This window comes from Pongo pygmaeus, chromosome 23 (genome assembly GCF_028885625.2).
Source record: "Pongo pygmaeus isolate AG05252 chromosome 23, NHGRI_mPonPyg2-v2.0_pri, whole genome shotgun sequence".
Taxonomy (NCBI): domain Eukaryota; kingdom Metazoa; phylum Chordata; class Mammalia; order Primates; family Hominidae; genus Pongo; species Pongo pygmaeus.
In genome coordinates, this window is record NC_085931.1 from 37,343,971 (window position 1) to 37,367,714 (window position 23,744).

The 23,744-nt window shown below is 44.3% G+C and overlaps 1 protein-coding gene and 1 long non-coding RNA gene across 4 annotated transcripts in view; one reads left to right on the plus strand and one right to left on the minus strand.

Annotated features, from left to right (window-relative positions):
* TFIP11 (tuftelin interacting protein 11) overlaps positions 1-13,454 on the minus strand; it is a 22,529-nt gene extending 9,075 nt beyond the window's left edge. Inside the window, exons 1-8 of one of the 3 annotated variants that reach the window (XM_054470528.2) lie at positions 13,314-13,454; positions 11,182-11,549; positions 9,415-9,500; positions 8,863-9,080; positions 5,555-5,708; positions 5,076-5,232; positions 2,444-2,571; positions 681-833 (exon numbers count right to left, since the gene is read on the minus strand). In XM_054470528.2, coding sequence (XP_054326503.1) covers positions 681-833; positions 2,444-2,571; positions 5,076-5,232; positions 5,555-5,708; positions 8,863-9,071 — 801 coding nt within the window. In that variant the 5' untranslated portion in view covers positions 9,072-9,080; positions 9,415-9,500; positions 11,182-11,549; positions 13,314-13,454. Of the gene's footprint in view, positions 1-680; positions 834-2,443; positions 2,572-5,075; positions 5,233-5,554; positions 5,709-8,862; positions 9,081-9,414; positions 9,501-10,887; positions 12,343-13,313 lie in introns of those variants that run through there. The other 2 variants (XM_063662742.1, XM_054470527.2) reach the window with 2 other exon arrangements.
* Positions 11,209-13,350, plus strand: LOC129023610 (uncharacterized). Its single transcript, XR_008496863.2, has 2 exons — positions 11,209-11,823; positions 12,200-13,350. It is a non-coding gene; the product is annotated as an uncharacterized LOC129023610 (long non-coding RNA).
* Positions 13,455-23,744: the final 10,290 nt, after the last annotated feature.

Below are 23,744 nucleotides of genomic sequence, written 5' to 3' on the forward strand. Positions count from 1 at the left end.
TACACTATATGCACGTAACAGTGGCTGAAAATTTAATCTATCTTAAAAAAAGAAAATACTCAATGCTGGCTAAGGAGCCCTGGGGACTCTCCCCTGCCCTCCTGGTCAGAGAGAGTTAACACAACCTTCTGAGTATTTAAATGCCTTAAGTACTTTTGTATTCAACATGGTGATTGTACATGTACATGTCTATCCTTAAAAAATGTCTGAAACAAAAACAAAGTTTTATATACAAACTAACCAGCCAAAAACCCAAACTAAACCAGATAAAAGCTAAACGTCTAACAATGGAGGTAGGATCAAGTAATACAGTATAGCCACTGTCTGGAATTATGCGCTCATTATAAACACTTCGCACTGAGTTTTTAATAACAAGAATGTTATTAAATTCACTGATGTAAGCTCCAGAAACACAGGAACATCATTTGGTTTACCAGTGTAGTGCCGTGAAGAGTGCCTGGCAGAGAAGGAACTTGGTAACTATTACTAAATATGGGAGTGTAATGAATAGGAACGTGATATTAATACTATGTGAGCATAGTATTAATTCATTACACTCCCATAAATAAGTGAGAAAAGCAAGGTACCAAAAAAAAAAAGAAAAAGAAAAAGCCTAGCTGAAAGATCCAAAAACCCCTAGAACATGTTCTGTGATTAATTCTGGGGTGTAGATGCTGTACCTTGACTTGAGAAAGTTCCTTCTGGGGAGCAGTGAGCTTCTTGCTAATCCTGCCCTTGGCCTTCAACTCTTCCACGGTCTTGTAAGAGTATTTGGGCTTCTTCTTGCTTCCACTTGGGTCTTTCCTCCACTGGCTCAGCTCCTTTTGAAACTCCTGGACCAGAAGAACACAGTCAGATGCAGCAAGGAACAACCACTTTTTACAACAGGTGAGGTAGCTGAGACCATTAGCAGATGTCACCATTCACTGTCTTAGATTTATTTACAGGCTCTAGATGAAGGAAGGAAAGGATGCCCCTGCAAGACACCAAAACTATCTAATGATACTCCTTGACCACATTCGCCCTCTTACAAATAATGAGGTTCAGAAGGCAGGTGCACCAGATGGGAGGGAGAAACAAAAATAAAGATAAAGGAAACAACATTTATTGAGCATCTACTATGGGCAGGCACTATACTACTTTTAAAGGTACCTCATGTAAAACTTAAAAATGCAATGTAAAGGATTTTTTAAGTACACAAAACCTTGTTTCTAACTTTAAAATGACGATAAATAAGCAGGCCCTAACTCTTAAAGCAAAGATATCTCTTACAATCAGGGTCTGCAAAACCTTTCTACAGGAGGAGCTAAGGCAAGCTTGTCCAACCCGCAGCCCAGGACGGCTCTGAATGTGGCCCAACACAAATTTGTAAACTTTCTTAGTGTGACAGTAGTAGAGTCCAGCCCACAGAAGTTGGTTTTGGGGTTGTCATTATGTTTTTCTCATACTGGTTAAGACTTGTCATTTTTTCTCTAGAAGTATCTAGACATCTGACTACTTTAGGAAAATCAGAGGACCAGGCAATACTGAGCCCACATCCTCATAAGCAACAATCACCTAGAGCTGAATAAAGATTTACCTTCTACACAGACTACAGCCTCACTTGTGTGCCACAGTCCCCACTACTCTTTATTGTCTAGCACCTGGCTCATCTTACTTGCTTCTGTGGTATGCCTGGCACCTGTAGGCTTCTAAGTCTGAGAACCCCTGACTCAGAGTGGCCAATCCCACATTTATCAAATGACTCTTTCATCAAAAGGTCAGTGACATGAAGAGTAACATGTTTCTTTGCAGCATCCTGCTTCCCCCATAAATTCAAACGGGAAAAGAGTAATACTTCAATCAAGAGAGCTGGCCCCTTCTATCACTGGGGAAAAGGGACACAAAGCTGCCAGCAGATGGCTCCCTGCTGCACTTGGGATGAAACCCGAGCACCTAAAAATGGCTGTCATGGCTGTCTTGTGGACCATCCACCCCTCTGAATGCACTTCCTTCCCCCTCTGCTTTGTGTACCACCCTCCCACCACAAGGGCTTCCTTTATGGTTTCTTAACCACCAAGCTCAGAGCCTCTCAGTGTCCTCTGGCTTCTCAGCTCACCCTTCTGCCAAGTCTCAACTGAAATGTTTCCTTTCCTAAAAGGTTTCCCTGACCAGCCTATTTATAAAAGTAGGTCAACACCACCTCCCAACCCCCAACCTTATTTTCTGTCTAGGCAGCTCCTAGCACCTTCTGCCATTTCAACTGCCACTTCCACGCCACAGCTGCTTGTTTACTCTGTCCACCCTCGCCCTCTCATCATGGTGCACCTAGCCTTCAGCCCAGTACCTGGCATATGGTACATGTACAATAAACATCTGACGACTAACAGAATGAAGGGATAAATGAACAGCCATTAGAAATGGACAGGACACCATCCACCCATGTCTCCTGACTTCCAGTTACCTCTTCAGCTTCTTCCTCTGAGTCAACCACAGGGAAGTCTTGCATGGACTGAGTGGTGCGCTCGGACCCATAAGCCCCCACAGCACCTTTTCCCTTTCTCTGCTTGGCTTCGATTGGGTTAATGATACCTGAGGAATTTCAGCAAAAAAAAGAGAGTCTTACGATCACAGCAATTCATGTATGTGAATCAGCCACTCAGTGAAATGACAGTTTCTTGCTCCTTCCACAAAATAACATGCTACTCAGGAAAGAGAGCTATTCTCTGCCCTCAGAACACTATTGTCCCTTGTGATTTGAAACTTATGAGCATTTATGCTACCACAGAACAGTCTGCTGACTAGTTTATTTATATCCCAAATAGATTTCCATTTCCACTTGGATTGTTTAGTGGACAGGAAGAAAACAGAACACTACATTTATAACTGAGAACTCCAGCATACTAAATTCTATGCTTCACTTCCTTGGGAGCCTCTATTAGGGAAAATGCAGTAATTCCGATACTATATTGATTCTGACTGAAGTGAAGCTGCAACTTAATATAAGACTCCTCACATATTTTACTTAGGAGTTCCTATCTCCTATGTTTAACTTTTTTATAACAAGTTTAAACCCTAGAAATAAATGTTGTTTTTCTCATGAAAGAGTTTACGAATAGGACCACAACATTTCAATGAAGACATTCCCCCGACTCCAAATTTTCCATCCCTGCCTCCCTTCCATTTAGTTCCACTGAAGTCTTAAATAAAAGCTATCCCTGGGCCAGGCGTTGTGGCTCATGCTTGTAATCCTAGCACTTTGGGAGGCCAAGGTCTTGAACCAGCCTGGGCAACATAGTAAGACCCCCATCTACAAAAAAAGAAAAAATTAGCCAGGCACGGCAGAGTGTGCCTGTGGTCCCAGCTACTTGGCAGGCTTGAGCCCAGGAGGTTGAGGCTGCAGTGGGCTACGATCATGCCATGCCACTGCACTCTACCCTAGGTAACAGAGTGAGACCTTGTATCAAAAAAAAGCAAAAAAACTATCCCCTCATTCTCATTCAGTGTATCTTTACTCAAGTTCATGTATTTTTCATGTACCTAATGTTTTCAACACATAATCTGGACTGGATTTCACTTTAATAATTATTTAGAGGCCAGGCACAGTGGCTCACACCTATAATCCCAGCACTTTGGGAGGCTGAGGAGGCTGGATCACTTGAGGTCAGGGGTTCGAGACTAGCCTGGCCAACACAGTAAAACCCCGTCTCTACCAAAAATACAAAAATTAGCTGGGCACGGTGGCAGGTGCCTGTAATCCCTGCTACTCGGGAGGCTGAGGCAGGAGAATCACTTGAACCCAGGAGGTGGAGGTTGCAGATGAGTTGAGATCGTGCCACTGCACTCCAGTCTGGGCAACAAGAGTAAAATTCTGTCTCAAAAAATAATAATGTTATTATTATTATTTAGAGACTGGAATTTGAATGTGTAGGATACATTTGATGATATCTACTTGGCAATCATGCATAGGAAATAGCTCAAGAAGAGGAGGAAATGTTCCTGTAGGAAGAATCCAACTGTTTGGTTTGAAAGGCTTTGGTCTCAAGAAGATAAGAGTGTGACAGGGGCTGTATCTCAATGGGGCTGGCCACGAGAAGACAGGAGGAGACTGGGCTACCAGAGGAAGATGGAAGTAACCAATGCAGGATTTGCTCAGCCAGTTTTACAGCCATATGGCACTAGCTATTAAAAAAGCTATGCACAATGTTTTACTGACATTCCTGAAGGACAAATAACTGTTTCCACAAAACTAAAACCCTTGTGAATAGGGATAGCGAACTCAAATGACTCTGGGACCAAGAAAAGTTCCTGTGGGTTGGGGTGGAAGACAACAGGGGGTAATGGAGACTGCCTCCAAGAGAAGGCCATGTCCATCGTCCCAGGAGCAGCTCTCACTTGCCTCAACTAACTACTGCCAGGCAAAATCTAGAATTTTAGGTGAAATTGTCTGTTTTTTAAATATTAGCAACTAATTCATTTTTGTTTTTATTTATTCTATTTATTTATTTATTTATTTATTTATTCAGAGACGGAGTCTCGCTCTGTTGCCCAGGCTGGAGTGCAGTGGCGTGATCTTGGCTCACTGCAACCCCTACTTCCTGGGTTCAAGCGATTCTCCTGCCTCAGCCTTCTGAGTAGCTGGGATTACAGGCTCATGCCTCCACACCCAACTGATTTTTGTATTTTTAGTAGAGACGGGGTTTCACCATGTTCGTCAGGCTGGTCTTGAACTCCTGACCTCAAGCGATCCACCACCCGCCTTGGCCTCCCAAAGTGCTGGGATTACAGGTGTGAGTCACCACACCCAGCCTCATTTTTGTTTTCAGAAGCACTGGTCAGGACCAGAAAAAAAGCCTGTTTTCAACCTGTTTGCAGCCTGTTTTAGACCCTAACCCTTTTCTTGCTGTTGAAACAATTACTTATTTAACTTGAGCTTTGATAAAGCAAGGTAGCTTAGGAGCACAAATGTCTTGTGCTGGCAAACCAGGCTGGAGAGATAAAGTGCTTTTAAAAGGGAAAAGCAAACCTCCTCTCCCAACACCCCTCTCCTTCCCTCTGCCTGCCCTCCTCCATCATGCAAGACAAAGGTGCAATACCTTGTGCATTCTTCCCGAGGCCCCGTCCAGGGACGTAGCCCATCTTCTGAAGAAGCTTCTGTCCAATTCCTTTAGTGTGTCTTTCCCAGCTGCCGAAGTCCATGAACGATTTGGTTCCTCCTGCAAAACCTTTCTGGCTGGGCTTAAAATTGCCACCCTGCAAAGAAGAAAAATCAAAGCTTAGTTAATGGAAAAACAAAAAGAAGAAAAATCTAAGAAAGCCTGGCCAACAGGAAAATGGCCTAAGTTATACAGCACTATGAAATGTGTCATTATGAACCAAAAATGTGTGTGATACGTGTCAGGAAGGAAGAGACTGCACTACACACTTCACAACTCACAGAAACCTGCCACCAAAAGGAGACACTCACAAAATGCATTCCAGATGAGTTTCTCCCTGGCTAGAAAATGCTTGGGCCACAATGACCCAAGCATTGAAGGATATTACTAGGGTCACAATCCTGCAATAAAGACTCTACCGTTTTTAACTTCCTTGGTCCAAAATCCTTAGGAAAGTCGTCCTGCTTAACAGGTTTCTCTTCGTCATCAGAATCTTCCAACTCTGCCTCCTCCGCTGCCCCTTTCTTGAGCCCTGCGCTGATGAAGTTGACTGGTGCAGAGTAGTCACGGGCCCTGTAGGCACAGAAACAAAGCCCCACCGGGTCGATAAAGAACTCTTTTCTCTGCAGCGATCCCTTTGCGGAAACTACGTGCTTGAAAACTCCTTAGAGTGAATCTCATGGGAGGTTTTTTAAAAAAGTAACACATTTTTTAATGTGTCAAAAAATCCAAAGGACCCCAGATTTGGCTTCCTGTAGTCACATTTAACATTTTACCTGATATATTCCTCTACGGCTGAAGAGTTATCACGTCAATGTAGGGTTGATTACAAATTCAAAATATGATGTGATAATACAATTTTCCTACATTTTAAAAATTAATTTATCATAAAAAGCATTTGTTTTGAAAACTATATCAAGTACAAAAAGCCAACAGGAGCAGAAATTTTGACGGATAATCATAAATAAATAAAACCCATTGAAAGATTATATGAATGTAAAGCATGTAACAATTATATTAATCAAACTTAGAAAAAGCTCCTAGCCATTAAATTTATTTGAATGTGAAAATTTCCAGCCAGGGCAACATGGTGAGACTTCGTCTCTATAAAAAAAATAAATAAAAATTAGCCAGGCATGGTTGTGCAAGCCTGTGGTCCTAACTACATGGGAAGCTGAGATGGGAGGATTGCCTGAGCCCAGGAAGTTGAAGCTGCGGTGAGCTATAATCATGTCACTGCGCCCCAGCCTGGCAAAAGAGTGAGACCTTGTCTCCAAAAAAAAAACAAAAAAAAGAAAAGAAAAAAAGAAAATTATACTAAAGTCCCCTAAGAAATAAGAAATTAACTCTGTAAAATGAAATATATTGATTTAAACTCTGACTGCTTCAAGCACTTACATCAAGCCATTAACCTCAGGTCCTTTTTGTATAAAATAAAATTGATGTATTTGTACTGTGTGGTTTAAAAAAGAAAAAATTACAATAAAAAACCCTGGAGCCAGGTACAGCGGCTCACGCCCGTAATCTCAGCACTTTGGGAGGCTTGAGGCCAGGAGTTCGAGACCAGCCTGGCCAACATAGCAAAATCCTATCTCTAATAAAAATACAAAAAATTAGCTGAGTGTGGTGGCACACGCCTGTAATCCCACGCCACTCAGGAGGCTGACACATGAGAAACACTTGAACCCAGAAGACAGAGGGTGCAGTGAGCTGAGGTCACGCCACTGCACACTCCAGCTTGGGTAACAGAGACTGTGTTTCAAAGAAAAAAGAAAACCTGGGAATACAGCAAATAAAGTGATACCTTGTCAAATGACCAACCTAGTAATTCAACATCCTCAGGGCAACAACAGAATTTAGGGAGTTTTTTCCTAAAATTGTAATATAACTTAGTGATTTAGATCCCAAACTCTAGAGTCAGATAGGTCCAGGTTCCAATTCTAGCTTAGCCTCTGCCTAGTTGTATGACCATTAGCCTTAGTCTCTTAATCTGTAAAATGGGGACAATAATGGTACCTTTCTCATAAGGAAAATTAATCCAGGCTTGTGAAATAGCCAGAACAAGTAAGCAGCCAAGAGATGTTAGCTATTATTATTATCTTATGATTATGCAATTCTTGTTCCCTGATCTATCTGTCATCTACTTTCAGACTTCCTTGTGGATGAGAAGTTTGGACTAATCTCTATACTCTTTCTCCCCCAGTCTCCTTTGAAAAAGGCACATTCTCAGCTGGGCGTGGTGGCTCACGCCTGTAATCCCAGCACTTTCGGAGGCCGAGGCAGGCGGATGACAAGGTCAAGAGATCCTGGCCAACATGGTGAAACCCCGTCTCTACTAAAAATACAAAACTTAGCTGGTGTGATGGCATGTGCCTGTAGTCCCAGCTACTCGGGAGGCTGAGGCAGGAGAATCGCTTGAACCCGGGAGGCAGAGGTTGCAGTGAGCCAAGATCGCACCACTGTACTCCAGCCTGGCGACAGAGCAAGACTCCATCTCAAAAAGAAAGAAAAAGCAAAAGGCACACTCTCAATAGGATGGAGCCCAGAGGCTACAGGTGAGGCCATGGAGGAAAAAACCCCAACCTGGCACACCCTGGTTGAGTGAGGTTCAGCCAGGGCACACATAACCTTGTGCTGGGGAGGAGACATGCAGCCTGAGTCCTCATCGCCTACCACCATCCTAGACCAGTCCTCCACTACCTGTGCAGGGACCACTGGCTTGGCCTCCTCACAGTCTTCCACTGTGGCTCCATGCTGATTCAGCACACCAGCAAAAGGGTCTTCTCAAAACATAACCCAGCCCCACATCACACCCTCTCTATCACACACTCTATGCTACCCTTCCCTCTCTCTGCTCCAGCCCCCAAGCCTTTCATATCCTTGTGGATACCGTGATGCTTCCCATCAAGGGCCTTTGCATATTGGGACCTCTTCTACCACCCTAGTTACCTTCTACTGTCAGTCATATCAGCTTAAGGGTCACTTTTCTCCACAGAAATCTTCCTTGACCTCTCAGAAGAGGTGAAATGCCCTAAAATGTGTTCTCCCTCATGTCTTCATGTCCTCATGTCCCTCATGTTCTACATCACAGTTACAAGTTTGATTGTCTGAGTTGTTAATGCCTATTTCCATCTTCTAGTGTCTGGGCTCCAGGAAGGCAAGAATGGGTCTACAGCACAGGCCTAATACATAGTAATCACTCAATAAACACTGGTAATTAAATCAGTGAGGCCAGGCGTGGTGGCTCACGCCTGTAATCCCAGCACTTTGGGAGGCTGAGGTGGGTGGATCACTTGAGGTCAGGAGTTCAAGACCAGCCTGGCCAACATGGCAAAACCCCGTCTCTACTAATAATACAAACATTAGCTGGAGGTGGTGGCGTTTGCCTGTAATCCCAGCTACTCGGGAGGCTGAAGCACAGGAATCACTTAAACCCGGAAGGTGGAGGTTGCAGCTAGCCAAGATCACGTCACTGCACTCCAGCCTGGGCAACAGAGTGAAACCATGTCTCAAAAAAATAAAATAAAATAAATAGAATAAAATAAATCAGTGAAAGAGCAGCACTCTAGCCTAAAGAGGAAACCAGACCTCTCGAGATGATGTCACAGCTAACAGTCTCAACAAGGCCAGATGAGAAGTATACTTATCAGGGTATCTCCTCCACTCCCTGTCCATCTTCCCCCTCTTCCCTAAAGCAAGATGAAGCAGCCCCCATGCCAGGCAATACCGTTTGCCTCCAAAGCTGGGCCTCTCATCATCCGAGTCTCGCTCTGCCCACACCCCGTAGGTGGCTTCTTCCTTGGTCTGCCAGTGGCGCTGTCGGTTGGGGTTGAACTCATTCTGGAGATCCCAGTCAGTGATCTCAAAGTTCTCCCGCTCGTCATCATCATCATCAATGCGGCCTTCCCCATCCCGGTATAAGTGGGACAATGACATGGCCAGTCACTAAAGGAAGAGACAAAAAGAGCACAGGCCGTTAAGTCCTGGGGGCAGCAGTAGAAGGATTCCTTGTGAGTCTCTATTCCTTGCTGCTTTCAGAACTTTCTCCAAATTCAAAGTCCATTAAAGTCGGCATTACTATTCAATAAAAAAGATATTAAAAACCTACTTCTAGATAACAAGCAGTACTAAAACAGGTGAACAAAATACTACTCCCAACAGTCTGATTCTTTAAAAGTACATATTTCCTTGTCCTAGTCAATATCATAAATGTCACACATATTCACCCATACACAAACCACACAAAAATAACTAAGTAGGTTATTTTGTACATTATTACCTTAGAAAATGAGTAGATATCTTCTTAGATCTCAGATTCTTTTTTCTATTACTGAGGAAAGAATTATATCTGGATCCTTGGTGGTCCTAGGAGAGTGATTTTTTTAGAATATGCTTTTTGAAATACATTACTTGATGAAACAAAATTTTCAGTTTTCCTCACAAAACATGAATTTCTTCTGATGAGCTGAAAGACTGTAGCAATTATGAACACTATTTTAATATTCAGATGTCCAGGGATTGATATAGAGAATCTACCTCACGGTAGCTGGGTGACCAGATTCAGTTGTCTTTCTTAAATTGGGATAAACTACTATACCAACCTTAGAGAAGGCTTACAAGGCAAATTCAATGAGTTCAAAATAAGTGCTCAAGAAACGATAGCTTCTACTTTAGTCCCATGATTAGGTTAATCATTGTATTAGTCAGGGTTCTCTAGAGCGACATAACTAATGGAATAGACATACATATACAAAGGGGAGCTTATTAACTATTAACTCACACGATCAAAAGGTCCCACAATAGGCTATCTGCAGGCTGAGAAGCAAGGAGAGCCAGTCAAGTTCCAAAGCTGAAGAACTTGAAGTCCAATGTTGGAGGGCAGGAAGCATCCAGCACGGGAGAAAAATGTAGGCTGAGAGGCTAGGCCAGTCTCTCTTTTCACATTTTTCTGTCTGCTTATATTCTTGCCGTGCTGGCAGCTGATTAGATTATGCCTACACAGATTGAGGGTGGATCTGCCTTTCCCCACCCACAGACTCAAATGTTAATCTCCTTTGGCAACACCCACATAGTCACACCCAGGATCAATACTTCGTATCTTTCAATCCAATCAAGTTGACACTCAGTATTTACCATCAATCATCATTATTATTATGGGACTAGGGTGTAAACTTAGCAAAGTGACTGTAAAATCAGGCACGCTAAAATCGAAGCCTGAGTTCAAATTCAACTCTATCAGATACCCAGTGTATGAGAATTAAATGCACGTGAAGCGCCAAGCATGGTGCACTACACAATAATACACTCAATAGGTGACAGCAATTGTGATTCTTGTCTTGCTGAAAGCGGCCTTAAGGCACACGGAGTTCACTACTTCCACAGGCAGTGTCAAACTCTGGTCACCTCTGGCAAAACGTTATCTCTGCCTTCTTCTACTCACTGGTGCACCGGTTGGGTGCAACAGGTCCCAACCTCTTCCAGGAGTGTTTAGGACAGAAGGGTTTTCAGAAAAGGTGGTGAATCTCAAATACATAAAGTTAAATAATACCACTGCCTGCGTGGGCATAGTTAAGTGGTAATAAGCCCTGAGTAGTCACAAGTTATGAAGCCCTTATCAGTAGACGCTAGGTACATGCTGGTCGCTTGAGACCGATTATCAACTGTCTGCATCAAGACACTTCTGCGAGGTAGGCACCGTTAGTTTTCACGCTTCAGATAAGAAAAAGGAGGTTCAGAGAAGTTAGTAACTTACCCTAGTTCCACTGCTCATAGGGCTCAAACTCAGGAGTGCTAGAAGTCAGGCCTCAGGCTTGTCTCTCTCTTGCTGTCTAGGTTTGGCGAAGGAGGCTCATGTTCTTAACTGAACCCAAGCCCTAAATCCCAGTTGACCCCAAGCGGCACCGCCCCTCTCCGTGCCTCGGCAGAGCTGTCTACGAAATGGATTCCCCTCCCCACACCCCAACGGCTTGGACCGAAGCTCGCCTTCCCTGAGCCTTCGTCCCTACTCCCACTGGCGCTGAGTCCCCTTGTGGCCAGCCTTGCTCACCTCTCCGAGGGTCCAGCGTACCAAATTCAGCTTCACAATCCGCGCGAGAAGACCGCCTCTGCTACCCCAGAACCCGGATGTACCGTGGCCGGCGCGCCGGAAATGACGTTAGTCGACAGCGGCTGTTCTGCTGGCTGCCAGGGCAGCGTGGTACGCTACGGCGGATACGGCTGTAGAGCGGCCGGCTGGGATCGTAGATAGGAGCGGTGGATTTGCAAGGCCTAGAATAGCTGGGGAGTGGTTTCCCCGCGGAATCGGCCTCCCTGCCGCGCCTGCTTTGTACTGTGACGCTCAGCCTGTGATGACTGGTGTGGAATCCGCTGAACCACCTTGGCCTAAGGAGACTTTGCCACTCTGAGATTGTAAATCTGTAAAATAGAGATGTAGGATTAGCCCATAGGGTAGTTGTGGTAAATACTGTGAGACAATACGGGGCCTGGGACACAGCATTCAAATGGGAATAATGAAGGTCAAGACTGTGATTCCTGTATCTTTGACGCTCTCGGTATAAGCACCGTCGTGGGCACAGGGCAGTGGCCTTTATGTAGGAGTTTAAGAGGGAAGGAAGGAATGAATGGGCAAACTCTAGAGTTCCCAAGTATTCTTTCCAGGAGCTGTTTCCATTCTTTTCGTTTCCAGCAGGTTGGTAAATTCATTCATTTATTCATTGATCTAATTAAAATACCTGAGTGCCCCTCACCAGTGCTAGGCCAATGTGATACAATGAGCAGAACAGTCATGGGCCCTCCCTGGGAAGCCCTCACTAGCCCAAGGACTCCTTGTAGACATTTAAGTGTCCACAGGCTCTGGAGTTCCAACCTTGACTGCAGTTTAGCAGCTGTGGACCTTGGGCAAGTCATTACATCTAAGCCTGTTTTCTCTTCTGCAAAATGGTTAAGGATTCAATAAGATAAAACTGTAGGCAATGAAAACCGTACCTGGTAACAGTAGGTGCTGAAGAACTGTTAGCTATTAATTTTTGCTTAATTTTTCTCTCTCTGCTCTATGTGATGAAAAGATTCAAGAGGCAATTGTTGGAGTGTAAAAAGAGCACGGGACTTGGAGTCAAATACTTAAGTCTACCATCAAGTAGTTGTTAAGAATTAAACAACAATTTTTGTGTACCCAGTTAAATGTGGGCTGCTTAGGAATGATGACTGTGTCTTAATGATCTCTGTATTCCTAGTGACATGTAGAATCATTGTGCCTGACACATAGTATGTACTCAGGAAAGAAATAGAAAATGTGGTTTTAGCATTGAAGGCCAGGAGAGAGGGTCTAACAGACTACAAGCCCCACCAGGAGCAGAGTAAGGGAAACAAAGGAGAAAAAAGTGTTTTTAGTCTGTACTGAATGTATTTACACTGTTTGTAGCCCAAAAGCCAAAAGCGTACATAAGCTTGGCTTTTCTGTAGCTATGTTTATGGCTTTACAGCAGATTTTGTGGAGCTGCAATTACTTTGATCATGAGGGACTGATGCTAGTGGATTTACATCACCAAATGGAACTCACTCTGTGGCTTCTGAAGAAGGGACCTTTGTGGACTGTCATGGGGTAGTTAAGAGTGCAGGCTCTGATTTAGTGATCAGAGTCTGCATTGTCAGGAATGGGACAAAGTGAAGTTATGTGGCATTTGATAGGATGCCCTGAGAAGATTGCAACATCACCCCTGTGATATTCCTGCTGAAGATCCATAACCTGGATGTAATCATGAGGATGTATCAGACAAACCCACATAAAGAGACATGCTGTATACAAAACTGTAATCTTAGAAAGTGCCAAGGTCATGAAAATCATAGATGGACCCTGGAACTGTTCCAAACTGAAGGGGACCAAAGAGCCATGACAACCAAACACAACACATGATTCTGAACTGGATCTTTTTGCTTGAAAGGAAGTTACAGGGACAATTGGAAAAGTTTAAATGGGGCCTACGATGCCATGGTAATGATGTGTCCATGTTAATTTCCTGATTTTCATGGTTGCCTGTTAAGTTACATCAGAGGATGTTCTTGTTTGTTGGAAAGTAAATCAATGTATTTGGCAGTGGATAAGGCATCAAATGGTCACCTTAATTTCAAATTATTACGGGAAAAATGCTTCTCTCTGTACTTTTTTTTGTAATTTCTTACAATGAAAGCTCTGGAGTAAAAACTTCAAGGATCCAAATCTCCACTTTGCTACTTCTTAGATGTGGGCCCGAGGGCAGGTTGCTTCACCTCTCGACACCTCAATTTTTCCATCTGTAGATTGGGGATAATGACAGTACTGCTCTAAGAGAGTTGTTTTCAGAAAAACAAAAACAGAAAGTGATAATTAGTGCATGTAAAGCTCCTGGCATGGTAAGAGCTTTCTAAATGATTGTGGCTATATTCTTATTTATTTATTTATTTATTGAGACAGAGTCTCACTCTGTCGCCCAGGCTAGAGTGCCGTGGCACAATCTTGGCTCACTTGCAACCTCTGCCTCCCAGATTCAAGTGATTCTCATGCCTCAGCCTCCTGAGTAGCTGGCGTTACAGGCGCAGCTGTAGTGATTCTCATGCCTCAGCCTCTCGAGTAGCTGGCGTTACGCCACCACGCCTGGCTAATTTTTGTTTTTTTATTTGTTTTAATTTTTTTTTCCCCCAGACAGAGTCTCACTGTGTCACCCAGGCTGGAGTGCAGTGGCACGATCTCAGCTCACTGCAACATATGCTTCCTGGGTTCAAGCAATTCTCCTGTCTCAGCCTCCTGAGTAGCTGGGATTACAGGTGTGCACCAGCATGCCTGGCTACTTTTTGTATTTTTATTAGAGATGGGGTTTCAACATGTTGGCCAGGCTGGTTTCGACCTCCTGACCTCGTGATCCACCTGCCTTGGCCTCCTAAAGTGCTGGGATTACAGGTGTGAGCCACTGCGCCAGCCTTCATTTTTAAAAACCCAATGTCATACCCCTTTCAGTCTCAAAAATCCATGGTTTTTCAGGATTTCTGGGATCAAATGCCCAGCCTTCGAAAAACAAGGAAAAGTTTTACAAGGCAACCAGAGCTTTAGGTTCAAGGTCTCATATCTATCGTGATCTGTCATTTCCCAGAGGGGAAAAAAAACAAAAACGTTGCTTTGAGATTTGGGAACATCCACACTCATTTCTACATTCCCAATGAGATGCTCAGACATGTGGCCTTCGCAGAAGGGGTTGCCAAGCAACAAGCCTCCTTGGGCAGAAGGTGTCGGGCAGGGCCCTCCAGCACTCATGGGTCTATACCTCTCCTTTCACAGCTGAGGCGGTGGGGGAGCCCCTGGCAGAGGGGAGGTGTCAGCACCATACAGTGAGTTTAAGGACAGGGCCAGGCCTGAAACCCGGGAGCTCAAACTCTCTGGCAGGTGCTTTCTTTGCAAAACCATGCATAGGGTCCCACATCATGATTCCTGTGTGTTAGGGGCCACAGAGCCAAACTCTGCAGACATCATCTCTTTGATTCTTCAACCTTCTAAGGTAGTTTGTTATAACCCCAGAGTCCACATTCCTAACCTCTTATTTCTACAGCCTATTCCATACAGCACACTTTCCATATTGCCTACAAAAGATTTGGGGAAAAAAAAAATCCTCGCTCAGTTACAACTTTAAATAGGTTGGTACCATAGAAACAATCCATAAGTGGCATTTCAAAGCTGATATATTTAAAGACTAGCACATGTACTTTTTCTAGGACAGTGACATTATACAGTTGCACATGGCTTATTCTTATTTTGCATTTTGTCCCAAAAATATATATGGTGTCCTGAACTTGGCAGAATTGAGAACCCAGATCAGCTGAGATTAGCAATTTGATTTCCCTCTAAATGTTTCTTACAGATGGTTTCTACCCTACTTAACTTTCAAGAATTCGTGAAGACTCTATCCTTATATGGAAAGCTGGAACATGAGGTTCCTTAGACTTGGGGTGTTATCTGTAAATGAAATATCCGCAAAACACAGTAAGGGGAGAAACCACAGCCTTCATCATTCATTTATTCATTTGGTCATTAACAAATATTTAATGCGTACCTATGTGTTATCTATTGCAGTGTGAACAATTACCTCCAAACATAGCGGCTTGCAACACCAGTAAACATCATCTCACATAATTTCTTTTGGTAGGAATTTGAGAGTGGCTTAGCTGGGTGGATCTGACTCAGGGTCTTTCATGGGGTTGCAGCCATCTGAAGGCTTGACCAGGGCTGGATGACCAGCTTCCAAGGTGCTTCTCTCACATAGCTGGCAAACTTGTGCTGGTTGTTGGCAGGTTTCGGTTTCTTGCCATGTGAGCCTCTGCATATGGTTACCAAGTGTCCTTATGACATAGTGGCTAGCTTCCCTCAAAACGAGCAAAGCAAGAGAGAGCAAGGCAGAAGCCATAAGGTCTTTTATGGCCTAGTCTTGGAGTCACACTGTCATTTCTGCAATATCTTTTTTTTTTTTTTTTTTGAGACTGAGTTTTGCTCTGTCACCTAGGCTGTGGTACAGTGGTACGATCTCAGCTCACTGCAACTTCCGCCTCCCAGGTTCAGGCAATTCTCCTGTCTCAGCCTCCTGAGTAGGTGGGACTACAGGCGCATGCCACCACACCCGGCTAATTTTTGAATTTTTATGAGATGGGGTTTCACCATATTGGTCAGGCTGGTCTTGAACTCCTGACCTTAGGCAATCCACCCGCCTCGGCCTCCCAAAGTGCTGGGATTACAGGCATGGGGCACCACGCCTGGCCCATTTCTTTTTTTATTTTCTTTATTTTGTATTTTTATTTATTTATTTATTTATTTATTTTTGAGACGCAGTCTCGCTCTGTCACCGGGCTGGAGTGCAGTGGCACAATCTCAGCTCACTGCAACCTCCACCTCCCGGGTTCAAGCGATTCTTCTGCCTCAGCCTCCCGAGTAGCTGGGACTACAGGTGTGCGTCACCATGCCCAGCTAATTTTTATATTTTTAGTAGAGATGGGGGTTTCACCATGTTGGCCAGGATGGTCTCGATCTCTTGACCTCATGATCCACCCGCCTCGGCCTCCCAAAGTGCTGGGATTATAGGCATGAGCCACTGCGCCCGGCTGCGCCTGGCCCATTTTTGCAATATCTTATTGTTTACACATTCAGCCCTATATAGGGTTGCCAGATGTAGTAAATAAAAATACAGGATGCCCAATTAAACTTGAAGTTTAGATAAAACAATGAATAATAGCATATGTATGTCTCGTAAAATATTGCGAAATACTAAAAAATTATCTGAAATTCTAATTTAACCACCATCCTGTATTTAATCTGGAACCCTAACCCTATTCAGTGCACAAAGGAAAAACATGCCAAAGTGGGTGTGAATACCAGGAGGCCAGGTTCACTGGGGGCCATCTTGGAAGCTGGCTTCTGCAACCTTAACATGCTGGGCATGGTAGACTATGGGGATAAATGGTAAACAATGAAAAATAATAATTCCTGTTCTCATGTAGTTTGTAGCCTGTTGAATAAAATCAACTTGAATCAACCCAGCAGGAAAATAAATACAAAACCTTAACAATTATAAAAGTGCTTCAGAGAGAAATAGCTGATGCTTGGGACAGCGATGGGGTCCTCATCAAAATAGCCACTTTTTTTTTTTTTTTTTTTTGAGACAGGGTCTTGCTCTGTCTCCCAGGCTGGAGTGCAGTGGCATAGTCATAGCTCACTGCAGCCTCAACCTCCTGGGCTCAAGTAATCCTTCTGTCTCAGCCTTTCGAGTAGCTTGGACTACAGGCTGCAGTAGCCAAACTCAGCTAATTTTTAAAGATCTTTTTGTAGCGATGAGGGCTGGCTATGTTGCCCAGGCTGGTCTTGAACTCCTGGCTTCAAGTGATCCACCTTGGCCTCCCAAAGTGTTGGGATTATAGGCGTGAGACACCTCACATAGCCCACTTTTGCTTTATAGATTTGAGTTTTTACATGTGATTTGATTTGTCTCTATGGGCGTATAAGGGGTATATGGAGGGTTCTGTTGCTAAAAGGAGGAAATAAAACCCTGAAATGCAAGGTTTTGAACCTTAGCAAAATCCATAAGCACACACAAATGAATGCACGTAAACATGGCGAAAACTGAATAGGGTCTGTAGTCTAGTTAACAGTTTTTACTAATGCTAATTTCCTGGTTTTGCCATTGCACTACAGTTGCATCAGATATCAGCATTGGGGGAAGCCAGGTGAAGGACACATGGAATCCTTTGCACCACTTTTTCCACTTCACATGAGTCTACAATTATTTCAAAATAAAAAGTTAATAAACAACCCATTTTAAAAAAAGCAGCTGTTGTTTGGAAATGGAAACAAGGTTAGATCAAAATAATCCAGACTTGGTGGGGTGTGGTGGCTCATGCCTGTAATCCCAGCACTTTGGGAGGCCGAGGTGGGTGGATCATCTGCGGTCAGGAGTTCAAGACCAGCCTGACCAATATGGCAAAACCCCATCTCCACCAAAAATACAAAAATTAACTGGGCGTCGTGGCATGTGCCTGTAGTCCCAGCTACTTGGGGGGCTGAGACTGGAAATTTGCTTGAATCCAGGAGGCAGAGGTTGCAGTGACCCGAGATCTCGCCACCGCACTCCAGCCGTGATAGAGCAAGACTCAGTATCAAAAAAAAAAAAAAAAAAAAATCCAAATTCATGAAGGGACTGGAGGAGGGCCTGATGGGTGGAGCCAGGGATTCTGTCTGAAGAAATCGAATTCTTTTTTTTTGAGATGGAGTTTTGCTCTTGTTGCCCAGGCTGGAGTGCAATGGTACAATCTCGGCTCACTGCAACCTCCACTTCCCGGGTTCAAGCCATTCTCCTGCCTCAGCCTCCCAAGTAGCTGGGATTACAGGCATGGGCCACCACACTCAGCTAATTTTGTGTTTTTAGTAGAGATGGAGTTTCTCCATGTTGGTCAGGTTGGTCTCGAACTCCCTACCTCAGGTGATCCGCCCAGCTAGGTCTCCCAAAGTGCTGGCATTACAGGTGTGAGCCACCATGCCCAGCAGGAATGGAATTCTTATTGTTAATTATCCTGAGCAGTGTTGGTTTAGAACACAGAATGAGGCCAACTTTGAGGATAAGGGTAAGAGGTGTCCTCCTGGTTCTGGGCCCAGATGTGGGGTCCGGAGAGGCCTGGAACACTTCCATTGGTAGGACCAGTTGTCCCTGGTCCCAAGGAAGAGGCTGGGGAAACCCTCAAAGAAGCCTGGGCTTTTTGGTGACCTAGCCTCTTAATTGAAATAGTAGATGAAAGAAATGTTTTCATTTTCTATCCCAAAATGAAGAAAGGGAACATTCTGGTGACACTGGTGTATCCCAGAGATCTGAAAGCCATTTGCTGACCCACAATTGAGGCTGATCAATTGTTTTTTAAGGATAATTGTGGCCAATTGTTGATGGGTTTTCTGTTGTGGTGGTGGTTTGTTTTTTGTTTTTTGAGACAGGGTCTCGCTCTGTCAACCCAGGCTGGAGTGCAGGCAGTGGCACAGTCAAGGCTCACTGCAGCCTTGTCCTGCTGGGCTTAAGTGGTCCTCCCACCTCAGCCACCCAAGTGGCTGGGACTACAGGTGCTTGCCACCATGCCCAGCTAATATATTTTTTTTGAGACGGAGTCTCACTCTGTCACCCAGGCCGGAGTGCAGTGGCACAATCTCGGCTCACTGCAACCTTTGCCTCCCAGGCTCAAGTGATTCTCCTGCCTCAGCCTCCCGAGTAGCTAGGATACAGGCGTGAGCCACCACGCCCATCTAATTTTTTTGTTTTGTTTTCTTTTGAGACAGGGTCTCACTCTGTCACCCAGATTGGAGTGCAATGCCTCAATCTTGGCTCACCACCACAACCTCTGCCTCCCAGGCTCAAGCGATTCTCCTGTCTCAGCCTCCTGAGTAGCTGGGATTACAGGCGTGCACCACTACCACCCAGCTAATTTTTTTGTATTTTTAGTAGAGAGGAGATTTCACCATGTTGGCCAGGCTGGTCCTTAACTCCTGACCTCAAGATGATCCACCCGCCTTGGTCTCCCAAAGTGCTGGGATTACAGGTGTGAGCCACCACACCCAGCCCCCGGCTAATTTTTTTTTTTTTTTTTTTTTTTTTGTATTTTTAGTAGAGACGGGTTTTTACCATGTTGGCCAGGCTGATCTTGAACTCCTGACCTCAGGTGATCCGCCCGCCTCAGCCTCCCAAAGTGCTGGGATTACAGGCATGAGCCACCACACCCAGCTCGAGCTAATTTTTTAAACTTTTTGTAGAGACAAGGTCTCATTATTTTGCCCAGGCTGGTCTCGAACTCCTGGACTCTTGTGACATTTGTTCAGGGGGAAGCCAACACCATGTATGAAGTTTAACCACCCTGAGATGGCCATGTCCTGAAGAAGCCCAGTCTAGCCATGCGGAGAGACTACATGGATAAGCGATACCCACTAAGCCTCTAGACGCTCCAACCATCCCAGCCCAGGTACCAGACAAATGAATGAAGAAACCTTCAGCTGCCATCTGACTAGAGAACCACCAGCTCACTCTAGTTAATTCCCAAAACTGTGAGTTTTTTTTTTTCAGACAGGGTTTCACTCTGTCCCTCAGGCTGGAGTGCAGTGGCGTAATCACAGCTCACTGCAACCTCCACTTCCCAGGCTCAAGTGATTCTACCTCAGCCTCCCCAGTAGCTGGGACTACAGGCACATGCCACCATGCCATTTTTTTTTTTTTTTTCTAGAGACCAGGGTTTCACCATGTTGCGCAGGCTGGTCTTGAATATCTGGCTCAAATGATCCTCCTGCCTTGGCCTCCCAACTTACTGGGATTACAGGCATGAGCCACTGCACCTGGCTAGAACTGAGAGATTTAACAAGTTGTGGCCAGGCGCGGTGGCTCATGCATGTAATCCCAGCACTTTGGGAGGCCGAGGCAGGTGAATCACCTGAGGTCAGGAGTTCGAGACCAGCCTGGCCAAATTGATGAAACCCCATCTTTACTAAAAATACAAAAATTAGCCAGGTGTGGTGGCGGGTGCCTGTAATCCCAGCTACTTGGGAGGCTGAGGCAGGAGAATTGCTTGAACCCAGGAGGCGGAGGTTGCAGTGAGCCAAGATCACACCACTGCACTCCAGCCTGGGTGACAAGAGTGAAACTCCGTCTCAAAAAAAACATACAAACCAACAAACAAACAAACAAAAAAAACAAGTTGTTTTAAGTCACTCAGTTTGGGGCTGCTTGGTTGGGCCGCAAGAGATGAGTGGAACAATGAATGAGACTGGATGTCCTCTGCTACCCAATGACTGGCAACCATGAGCTTCCTGGGTCTGTAATTCCATCAGCTGTCCATCCCTTACCCTGGAAGGGTAGAGGATTTATTCTTTGGGTAGACATAGGTTAAGAGTTTTTTTTTGTTTTGTTTTTGTTTTTTTTTTTCAATGAAAAATTGCCAAGCCCTTTGGAGGCCCTGATGGCTCAACCAGGTTGGTGGCTGCTAACGAGTGAAGATCTATATTCAGTCCATCTGGCACATGTGCAGAAGACCCTTCTCCAACCCCAGATCATGACTACAAATGGCTATCAGTTGGACAAACATACATCCTGATGAGAAGATATGGTTGGTTCATCACAACCTTTTATTTCACAATATTAATAGTAATCATTATAGCTACCATTTATTAAGCCTTCACCATGGGGCTGTAAGTCTTCATTGCTTAGCTTTACTAAACTAGATAATGTGTTTGCTTATCTCATGGATTTCTCTTAACCATCCCCTGAGATCCCCCTACAGTTCTTATCCCTTTACCCCCATTTTACAGAAGAGGAAAACTGAGGCTCAGAGAAGCGGAGTCACTTGGCCACAGTCACACATTTGGAAAGTGGTAGAGCCAGGATGAGACACTAATTCTGACTCCAAAGCTAGTTATATATAATAATAGCACCCAAGTAATGTATAGATTACCATGTTTTCACATATGGCAAATTAAGGAATCAGAATGAATGATGCATGCTGCCCAAGCTGGACAGAGGATGGGCCAGGGCACAAGTGACGGCTGACCCACTGCTCCATGGAACCCCCAAGAAAGGCTCTAGAACAAAGCTCTGATTTCACAGTGAGATTAAAATTCTGCCCAAATCAGGGTACATGGGTGGAATTAATCAAAAAAGTTAATATGTATGCCTTTCACCCCAGCAATTCTACTTCTCATTTTGCAGAGACTCACTCATACAGTGGCATCAAGAGGTTATATGTGCAGGAGAATGTCCACTGCAGCTTTGCCAGTAGCGATGAAAACTGCTAACAGCCTAAGGGCCTAGCCAAAGTGGAATGCTCAAAAAAGACGGTTTGCTGTAGAACAGGCAGCTGGTAAAGGGAGTAGTGTTAGATCAGCACATGTTCACATCAGAAATGAGGAGCCAGGTGCGGTGGCTCACGCCTGTAAACCCAACTCTTTGAGAGGCTGAGGCAGGATTGCTTGAGCCCAGGAGTTTGAGACCAGCCTGGGCAACATAGTGATTCCCCTCTTTACAAAAAATAAAAAGTTAGCTAGGTTTCATGGTCCAGCTACTCAGGAGGCTAAGGTGAAAGGACTGCTTGAGCCCAGGAGTTAGAGGTTGCAGTGAGCTGTGTTTGTGCCACTGCACTGCAGCCTGAGCAACAAAGTGGGCTGTTTTGGAATAACCTATTCAAAATGGTTTTTTTCATACATCTTTAAGATGATTGAAATAACCTATTCAAAATGGTTAACCTATTCAAAATGGTTTTGGAATAACCTATTCAAAATGGTTTTTTTTGAATAGGTTATTGGAATAACCTATTCAAAATGGTTTTTTTCATACATCTTTAAGATGATAATATTTATATGTTCAAAAATTTAAAGTCTGGAAGACTATGTACAAACAGAAAATGGTAGCATTACCTTTAGGAGACATCGAGAGGAAGCACAAATAGAGCCACTTGCCTTCTTACTATCACTTCTGATTGTCCCATGTTTTATAATACAAATACTCTAAACAAAATCTTTTCAGATCAAATCAGGGGAGATGAAATGAGAGTGGATTCTGAGCCTAGTTTTTTTCAGGGAACAAGACCCAGCGCTACCACTTGGGGGCTAGAAACAGAAATTGTATTTATTTTATTTTGTTTTATTTATTTTATTTTTGAGATGGAGTCTCACTCTGTTGCCCAGACTGCAGTGCACTAGCACGATCTTGGCTCACTGCAACCTCTGCCTCCTGGGTTCAAGCAATTCTCCTGTCTCAGCCTCCCAAGTAGCTGCAACTACAGGCATGCGCCACGACGCCCAGCTAATTTTTGTATTTTTAGTAGATGGGGTTTCGCCACGTTGGCCAGGCTGGTCTCGAACTCCTGACCTCAGCTTATCTGCTCACCTCAGCCTCCCAAAGTGCTGGGATTACAAGCATGAGCCACCGGGCCCAGCCTCTTTATTTTCTTTCAGTGTTTTCCCAGGAGTTCTCTGAATATCCAGGGTCTTCATGGATGGACTTCTCATAAAAGGTAACTCCTGGAACCAGACATAAATTTTTTTTTTGGTGTGTGTGGTGATGGGATACATAGCTGTTGCCAGATTCTCAAAGGAACAGTGTCACACTTAACAGAGCAAGGAGAGTAACTGGTGATTGGTGAATGATCATTTATCAGAGACTGTGTGTCAAAAATTTAAAAAATAAAAAGTAACTGCTAAAGAAATGAACAAAAAGGGTCACACCTTCAAAAAAGCCTAATTACCATTCCAGAGCAATCTCAAGACAAGGAAAGATAAGAGCTGCTTCACACTGAGGGCTTATCTGGTATCAAGGACCACCACCAATGTCATCCATTAGCCATCCCCAATAAACCCATGAAGTTCAGCCTGAACAGCACAGAAAGACCTCGTCTCTACAAAAAAAAAAAAAAAATTTAAAAAGTAGCCAGGTGTGGTGGCACATGCCCAGCTACTCAGGAGGCTAAGGTGGGAGGATCACCTGACCCTAGGAGACCAAGGCTGCAGTGAGCTATGATCACGCCACTGTACTCTAGCCTGAGTGACAGAGCGAGATTCTGTCTAAACACACACATACACACACACACATTATGAAGTTTTAACTTCCCCATTTTACAGATGAAGAGACAAAGTCTCAAGCCATACAGCCAGTAGGTCAGCCTGACTCCAAAAACCCATGCCCCAAGCCATAATAAGTCACTGCCTTCCAAAAGCCTCATATTATCATGAGATACAAGGCAAGGAGGTATGGGTAAAACACCTTAACCCTTAAAGATACAAACTTATTGTAGGCCCAGTTGGTCCCTCAGCATTTGGGGACTGTGCTATAAGGGTTAACTCAGCAGGCTTGAAGTGTCCAAACCCAGCACATCTCAAAGAAAAAACTGGCCTTAATGGGCTCCTGGGAGATAACCTCTAAGTCCTTGGAATATCCTCCCAAGTAGGGATGTCTTTGTATACCTCAGGCCTTGGGCCATACCAGGCCAGATAGTTTGTGCTAATAATATGATTTATGGTGGGGACCTTGGGCCATGCTATATCATTTTGACCTCTGGAGCAGCTGGTGATTAAGTAACTAAAGTCGG